Source organism: Panthera leo, chromosome D4, assembly GCF_018350215.1.
Source record: "Panthera leo isolate Ple1 chromosome D4, P.leo_Ple1_pat1.1, whole genome shotgun sequence".
NCBI lineage: Eukaryota > Metazoa > Chordata > Mammalia > Carnivora > Felidae > Panthera > Panthera leo.
In genome coordinates, this window is record NC_056691.1 from 90,489,793 (window position 1) to 90,498,411 (window position 8,619).

General features: G+C 65.1%; 1 protein-coding gene across 1 annotated transcript; it reads right to left on the reverse strand.

The window, feature by feature from the left end:
* Positions 1 to 454: 454 nt before the first annotated feature.
* PPP1R26 (protein phosphatase 1 regulatory subunit 26) lies at positions 455 to 8,325 on the reverse strand. The gene is given in 5 exon segments (XM_042913486.1): positions 455 to 2,798; positions 2,801 to 5,101; positions 6,676 to 6,758; positions 6,856 to 6,976; positions 8,243 to 8,325. Coding segments are annotated over 2 exon segments (3,492 nt in total). The 5' UTR covers positions 4,596 to 5,101; positions 6,676 to 6,758; positions 6,856 to 6,976; positions 8,243 to 8,325; the 3' UTR covers positions 455 to 1,101.
* Positions 8,326 to 8,619: the final 294 nt, after the last annotated feature.

The window sequence follows — 8,619 nt, forward strand, 5'->3', positions numbered from 1 at the left end:
TTGCACGTCAACGTCGTGACCGCTGAGCGTCCACCCCACGCGACAGCAGCCCCTCCTGTCTCCCCGGCAGCCTCTGAGCAGGAGGCACGGAAAGCCACACTCTTCCCCCTCCGCAAGGCCTCCCCCCCACTCGCAACAGCGCAGGCAACGGCCCAGGCCCATCGTGCCTCGGGGAGGCGGGCCCTGGGGAAGCCGCCTGGCGCACCTGCTGAGTGCGTGAGTGTGTGAGTGTGTGTGTGAGTGTGAATGAGTGAGTGTGCGGGCACGCCCTGGCGAGGCCCTGGTCCCTGGAGGGTACTGGGCCTCATCCTGGGCTCTCCAGACGTCTGGGCACCACAACAAGGAAAGCGGCCCCGGTCTCGTGTGTTCCCGAGTGCCGACGGGGAGGAGGGCACGCTCAGGGGACGTCACCTTCCCAGACCGTGACTGACGACGAGGAATAGTGGCTCCCATACGAAAAGGGCTTTATTGGGCTGTTAGAATCACACAGGAATTGAACAGGGCTGGACGTTAAACAACACAGGCTCGGGTGCCAGTCCGTCCGCCCGCTGGCCGTTGTGCTTTGAAATGTTCTCCTGCGGAGGCGGCGACCGCAGCGCTCAGAGGACTCGCCCTGGCCTCGCGGGACCGGCGGCCTTCAGGTCACAAGAGCTGTCCAGTAGCTTCCCGACGGAAGCCTCCAGGGGCACTTCTGGGACGCTCAGGGCGGGCGTCCACCGCTGCCTTCCCAGGCACGGCCAGACCCTTCCAGCGGCCACACTGGCGGTCAGGGTCACCTGAGCCCTGGCTGTGACGGCCAAGCCAAGTGGCCGCTAATCTAAGCCTCGCACACAGACCACAGAAAGCGGCAGTTAGGAATGCCCTACAAAACCAAACAACAGCATTTTCCAAAAATACTTTTTACAGCACTTTAAATAATTTACAAAAAGGCTACAAAAACCCTATTTTCCAGGACACATCTGTTAAATAACACCACCGCTCCCGGCGGGCCTACCCGTCTACGGGGCTGCGCAGGGGGCCTTCCCATTCCGGGCCCAGGCTCGCGAGCAGCGGGCGCACACAGACGCGCTTCCCACAAGGACACAGAGCCAGCACGCGTCCTCAGGGCTGGAGGGCTTTGCCCTTGGCCGCTGGGCCGCCGCCCTCCTCCACGGACGTGTCGCTGAGCTCGCTCGAGTCGCTGCCCACGGCCTCCCGGGCCTCGTCCTCTCCACCGACGGCCCTCCGCCTGTACCTCAGGTCCAAACCGTCGTCCTCAGAGCCCGAGTTCCTCCTGGCGTGCAGGGTGCACGCAGCCTGTGACTTCCGGCTGGGCCAGCGTCCGCCCTCCTTCTTCGTGAGCAGGCGCGAGCCTCCGGACACGGGGCTGTGGCCAGCCGGCGTGTCTCTGAAGGCCGAGAAGGACGGGCCCTGCAGGGGCAGACTCAGGGGCGGGCTAAAGACTCCCGCCTGCTTCCCCCCCCAGGAGACACTCTTCCCGAAGTGGAATAACTGTGTGGACAGCAGTGAGGAGAAGCCTGCGAAGGGTAGGCCTTTCTTGGGGTCCTGGCCCTCCGGCCCCTGGTCTCTCTGGCCCCCGAGGCCCCCTCTCCACACGGCCTCTCTGCCCTCTGGGCTCAGCGCCCACGCGCTCTGCAGCCGACTCTGGTGGGCGAAGTCGGCCCACGGGAGGGCGAGGCCGGTCTGGGGGCCCCCCAGGCCGTCCGCTCCCTGCTTGTGAGTCCGCGGGCTCCGGCCCCGTGTGGTCACAGCAAAGGCCGCACCGGGGCTTTCCGTCCGGACGCCAGCTTCGACGTGAGTGGGCGGCGGGCCAAGAGCTCGCTCTCTGGCACCCCCGGCCCCTCGCGGGCTCTGATCTCTGTGAGTGCAAATGAGTCTCCGACCGGCAGCCGACCCTCTGGCGGACAGGGCCCCGGCCGTGCCGGTGCGCCTGGCCAGGGCCGCAGGGAGGCAGGCCTGCTCTGCCAGGGGGCCGCTCCTCCCGCCTGGAAGGAAGGCCCTCCCCGTGCCCCCAGGGCCACCCCTGCCCCGCTGGCTCTGTGTGCACACACCGGGCTGAAGGGCCAGGGCGGGAGTGGACACCTTCTGGCATGGCAGCTCGGGCCTGGGCATGCTCCGTGTGCCCGGGGCGGCGGGGCCCCCTCCTAGGGCCTCTGAACCGCTCCCGGACTCCTTGGCCTTTTCGGCCAAAAACCTTCTAATCTCCAGCTCGATGCTGTCATCGCTGTCCACAGAGCTGCTGTCATCGGGCGGGGGCCCAGGACTGGGGCTCGCACCTTGAAGTTCACAGGCTTCTGCGTCACCGCAGAACGAGTTCCCTTCGGACGCTTTTCTCCTTGACTGGAGGACCGGGGGCGCGTCCGCGGTCCCCGTGCCGTCTGCCCGCGTTCTCTCCGTTTCCCTGCAGGAGACGCTCAAAGTTGTTTTCACCTGATTCTCTCTGCTGTCTTTTTTGGGTTTGGAGAGGCAACTCTTCAACAGAGGAGGGCTCTTGTCTTTCCAGTCCTTCTGGCAGCCCCCGAGTTTATCCACGCACTGGGTCTCAGTGGTGCTGAACCTGACCTTCCTCTTGCACGCGGCCCTGGGGTCCTTCCACCTCCTCCTGAGCCTGCGCCTGGACCGAAGCAGGTCCTTGATGGCGGTGTCCAGGTCCTCGTCGCTGTCCAGTGAGCTGCTCTTGTCCTCCGAGCTCCCCTTCCCCCGGTGCTCCTCACCGCGGCCGCCTTCCCGTGGCTGGGCCACCCGCTGCCCCTCGCGTCCGGGCCACCGTGCTGCTCGCCCAGCTCCAGTGGCCTGCAGGAGAGGGGCTGGCCCCTGGTCTCGCCCTCCGTCCTGGGGGCCCGGCCGGGCTGCGCGTTCCCGGGGCCGTGGTCTGCGGCCTGGGCCCCCTCCTGCACCATCTCTCTTGTTTTCTTGGGTGTGGACGGCCGCACAGCGTTGCTGCCTCCCCTGCGTTTCCTTCTGCAGCTCAGCGACAGGCCCAGCGTTTTGGAGACAGGGACCCCGGGGCCAGGCGACGGCGGTGGGCTCTGTGTGGACTGTGGGCGGCTCTCCGTGGTGGCCAGCCAACCCCCCGACTGAGCCTTCAGAGCCAGGAACGTCCGGATCTCCTGCTCGATGCTGTCATTGCTGTCCACGGAGCTGCTGTCCCCGTCGGAGCGGGCAGGCAGGGCTAGGGGGTAGGAGAGCGGGCTGGCAGGCGGGGGGCTCTCGCCGCCCCCCACGGGGGCTGGCAGGATCGTTTTGGAAATGTCCAGGATCGCTTCCGCGCACATCAGCTCGGCGGACGTTTCTGCCCCGCACGGCGGCCGTTCGGCAAGCTCATCTTCGGCAGCTCTGGGTTCCCTGGGGGGCCTGGAGGGGGGGTCAGGGGCAGGGCCACCTGGGCGGAGGTCCACGGCCTTCGGGGCCGCCGGCTTCTTCCTGCTTGGTGTTTTCCTGTGGGTTTCGGGCAAGGCACTTTTTGTGGAGTGGCTTGTGCCGCGTGGGGGAGGGTCGGGCCCCCTCCCCTCCGCGAAGGGCGCTCTCTGCGGCGCGTCTCCGCTCGCCTCCTTCCTCTTCTCCAGCTGGTACAGCTGGATGGCCTCCTCGATGCCATCGTCACTGCTGGAGCCGGACGCCTCGGGCACCGGGGCCGTGCTCTTGGGTCGCTTCGCCCTCCTTCCGGGGCCCGCGCTCCTCCTGATGGTACCTTTATTCTGGGCCGCTTCCGCAGGCTCCACAGCCGCCTTAGACCTGAGGCCTCGGGGCCGCGTGCTCACCCTCGACAGCCTGGGGGGTTTCCGGAAGAGAAAATCCCTGCAGGCTTCAGTCACACCCGGTGCATGGTGTGCCCTGACCGCCAGCTCTTTGCTGGACCTAAACGCCGGTCTGGCGGGATTATCGCCGGGGTCTGGTTTTGTGTCCACGGGAACGTCACCTCTTGGGGTCTCGTGTTGTCTCTTCTCGTTCAGAAACTGCTCTATCTCTGCCTGGATGCTCTGCTCGAAGGAGTCATCGCTGCTAACGCTCACCGGGGAGGCGGAGCCCTGGTCCCGGCCGGCTCGCACGCGGCTGCCAGGGGCGCCCCCTGAGCTGGGTGCCAGCTTCGGGGGACACGGGGCCGTCGGGGCGCTACTCCGGGGAACCTCTGGTCTGCACCGCCTCCCCCCGTCCGCGGCCCCGGACGGCTGGGCGGCCCCGCCCTTGGCCTTTAGGTACTCCTGGATGGCTTCTTCGATGTCCCGGTCCACGGAATCGTCGCTGTCCGAATCCAGCACCAGGGGGCCAAAGGCTGCAGCTTCCTCCTCCCTGGAGGGGGCAAAATCGGCAGCAAGCCCACAGGCGGCAAACGCGGGGTTGGCGGCCAGCCTGGCGTCCCGGCCTCTCTCTGCCCTCTGGCTTCTCTGCAGGGCAAGCTCATTGCTCATGCCCAGAGCGGCCTCGTGGCTCTGCAGCGTGCTAATGACCATCTGCACTCGGGCACTCACCGAAGCACTCGCGACGCCCTCGTGCGGCTCTGCGAAGCCCCCGGGAAACCTAAAGCCCCCGGGTGTGCCAAAGGCCTCCCATTTCGACTGGAGAGCAACCACAGGAGGGGCGTTCATGAGAAACATTCTAGCAGGCGGGGAGGGACGTGCGGAAAGGCGACTCTTTATTTTTCTGCCCGTTTCACATCCTGGGAGGAAAGAGGGGGGGTCATCGCAACTCTGTTGGCGCACGCGGCCACGGAGAAACGGCACGCCAGGCTGGAGTCCAGAGAGGCGGCTCAGAATCCGGTGCCGGGTGAGCCGGGGGCGCGGGGGGGAGGTCACTCATGCTTCCTGGGCCTCGGTCCGCGCAGCTGCAGGGGGAGGCGCGGAAGGACCCGCCCCCGAGCCATGGGCACCGGGCTCACACCGAGGCCCCCGCAAGCGTCTCTTCCCCGTCCTGCGTTCCTGCTTCGGCCTTCCGTCTTCTCTGCGCGGGAAGCGAGGTGTTATTTGCCGCAAAAGGCTGCCAACAGGTGCCGACGGGATCAGGTGCGCGTATGCGTCTCCGCAGGTTAAAAAGAATGACTGTGTGAAAGTAAGCTCAGGGTGACTTCGCGGATAGTTTCCTTCTCCATGTGGAAAACAAGCCCCTGAAATAAAAAGTTATGTGCCGTGAGCAATGAAAAAACGAATTCCCCAGACAGTCTTTAAAGAGCCACAGAGCCTACAGCCTTTTTGTTTAAAAACTGCCAGGCGGTCTCATGGGCTGATATCATTCTTTGCTAATCGGCAGAGAAGCCATCCCACACGCTGTCACGCGCCCTTTCTCATCCTGCGTGGTTACTCCGGTTCCCGCATCTCGGACCGAGGGTGGCTGCGTCAGCGGAACCGCTGGGCTGGTCCTGGGAGCGGTTCTGAGGACCTGTTTGCAAAGCACCCTTCCGCTAAAGGTCAGGGACCGCTGCAGAGGGGGATGTGACGGGCACCGTAGAGAGTCGCTTAGAAAATACAAGACACGAGGGGCGCCTGGGTGGCGCAGTCGGTTAAGCGTCCGACTTCAGCCAGGTCACGATCTCGCGGTCCGTGAGTTCGAGCCCCGCGTCAGGCTCTGGGCTGACAGCTCGGAGCCTGGAGCCTCTTTCCTATTCTGTGTCTCCTTCTCTCTCTGCCCCTCCCCCGTTCATGCTCTGTCTCTCTCTGTCCCAAAAATAAAAAAAAAAAAAAAAAAAACGTTGAAAAAAAAAAAAAAAAAAAAGAAAATACAAGACACGTCACCTAACTGGTCATTCCTAACCTGTTTTTCTGATCCCTGATTTCTGACCACCCCCCCCCCCCAATTAGAATGCAAAACATCTGTGATGCAAGACAGCTTTGCAGCATTTACAGCAACAGGGAAACTGAGTTCCACCCCAGGATAGTGCCGGGCACGGCTGTCACCGCCTTTGAACCCCAGTGGACAGACCGGAACCGGCCTGTGTATCTGCTTTGCTTTTAACATGGACCCTTCTCTACCAGGAGCCTCCGTCCCGACGAGCACATCATCTTGTATTTACACACCACAGTCCTTTCCAAGAAAAGCGTGGCCGGCAACCTAGGCACAGACTTGCCCAAACAGGTGCAACTTAACCAGAGGGCACAACAGCTTCAGAAGCAAGCCGTTCACTATCACTGATTCGTGTGTCCCCAAAGTGAAACTATTACGTAAAAGCATTTATTGCAATCACTTGAAATTCTCAAGGCCAGGTTCGGTGGGATAACACAGGAGCCAATGTTTGTAAAGCATTTCAGGGGTTAGGTCTTCCTCCCCTCCCCTCCCCCCTTCCCATTCCTTTACCGACTTTTAAAATAGACTTTTGACTGCCACAGGGTAAAGAAAATCAGAAACGTCTAATTCAGATGCCGAAACTTCAGCTAGTACAGATTTTTTTTTTTTTTTTTTTAGAAAGAGCATTAATTTAAGGGCTTGAAATTGAATTTTGGAAAAACTTAACCCTGAGACCAAAGACAGTTAATCACAGCTAATTCACAACTATCCTGGGCTACAGATCTGGTACCAGAGGAAGTATGTGAAGCTATCTGCCAGTTCTCAGACCCCGGCATCCCACTGCGGCCCCAAATCTCTCACGTAACATCACCCTCCCGGAAGGCTCCCGGGGTCACAGACCGGTGGGGACGACAGGGTGGGGAGAGGGCTCTTTCACTGGCTAGGGGAGTCTGTGCCCACCTTGCAGTGGGGGTTATTCCAGCTGCCTCAGCAAAATGATAGAGATCATGAGATGTTCGCGTCAGCCTCGGGCTCTGAAGAGTCTATATCAAGAATGTTAACTACTTAAGCCGCAATACAATTTTTAAAAGCGGGCGCAGCAACGAACCCAAAGGCACTGGGCTGCAGTGATTTCCATACCACGTAGCATAGCTGGGGGAAGGACAGACACTGGTCTCCCCGTGTTCACCGTGTTCCCGTGGTTGCACGGCTGTAGAGAGCTCAGACTCCCAGTGAGGAGGCTTCTGAACTGTCAAAGCACCTAGTGCGAGAATGAGGTAAAAAACTCACAGGGAATCTCCAGCGACAGCTTGCGTATTTAAAACAATCAACTACATAAGATGAATCATTCGGAAAAACTCCCCAAAACTATACTTGGAGAGAACTGTGAGCCGAAGCTTTGTCAAATAGCCACCCTGTACCCCGAGAGCCCCAAACCAGGCCTGGAGGGTGGCCAGTGGGGCCACCCAGCCCTGCACCCCAAAGCCACGCGGTGCCAAAGCTGGAAGCGCGTTGTGGGGGGGGCACCCGGGCATCTCAGTGTGGATGCCAGACCCCAGGGGGGCGCGGAGGACAGAAGCTGGCTTATCCTCTGAACAGTCTGGCTCCCTGCACCAAATGCCCCCAAGCACATTTCTCGGCTCACCAAAGAGTGGTTCAGCTCCTGTCCTTCCCGCTCAGGTGGCAGCTTCCCCTCGTGGGGGAGGATGGTGAGGGTCAGGGTACCAGGCCCAGAAGGCGGGCCTGGGGGTGGGGGGAGGCAAGTGGGCGTGGGCCTGCCAGGAGAGGAGGGTCCACAGGGTCGCCACGACCTCTTCTCCCGCGAAGCTGCCGGGCCACCGCCTGTGTCCGGGGGCGCAGCGGCCGAGACCCTCCCAGCGGGCCCGGCCCCGGGGCGCTCGGCCAGGGGAGCCCGGGCACCTCCCGCGGGGCGGGGCCGGCCTCCGCCCAGGTCTGCGCCGGGGATGCGCTGGCGGCCCGAGGCCCCGCCGAGGCCCCGCGACCCTCCCGGAAGCCGCGGCCGGGCGCGGGGCGCGGGGCGGGGTCGCCTTTCCGCCCGAGGGCCGGGCCCGCGGCCGTGCTCGGGGCGGGGAGCCCGGCCAGGCCGGAAGCGCCCGCCGCGGGGCCTCACCTGCGCGCACCTGGGCCCGCCCGCCGCGCGCCGCCGGCTCCGAGGGCCGCCGGGCCGCCTCGGGGACGCGCTCCCCGACCCAGGCCGGGCGGCAGCCCGGCGCCCGCCCCCCTCCCCACCCCCCCCAACCCCCCGGCCCGGCCGCGCTCGCCCCGCCCCGGCCTCGCCGCCCCCCGGCCCGCCGCCCGCGCGCGCGCTCGCGCGCGCGCGCGCCCCGGGGAGCGAGGGAGGAGAGGGGAGGGGAGGGGAGGGGAGGGGAGGGAAGGGGAGGGGAGGGGACTGGAGGGCAGGGCGGGGGAGGCGGCGTGCCCGCGCGGGGCCGGGGGGCGGGCGCGCCGGGGGCGGGGCGGGGCGGGGCGGGCGCGGGCGGCGGCAGCGCCCCCTCCCCGGACCTACCGGCGGCCGCGCTCCGGAAGCCGTGCCCGGTGGCTGGGCATCATGGGAATGGCACGGCCGAGTTCCGGGGGAGGCGCGCGGCCCGCCGGACCCCCGCCCGCTAGCGCGCGCCCACCTGCCGGCCGGCTGCGGGGCGCCCCCACACCCACTCCCGCGCCCCCCGCCCGGCGTCCGGCCGCGCCGCCCGCGCCCCGCCCCGCACGCCCGGGCTCGCTCCGGCCCGGGGCGCCCCCCGCGCCGGGGAATTCGGGGTGGCTGACGTGTGACCCCCCCCCCCCCCCCACGCCCGCCCTGCCGGAGGCGGGGCCGGCGCTGGGGGCCGCCCTGTCCCCGGGGTGCCGGCGCGGGGGGCGCGCGCTCCGTAAACGCTGGAAGGT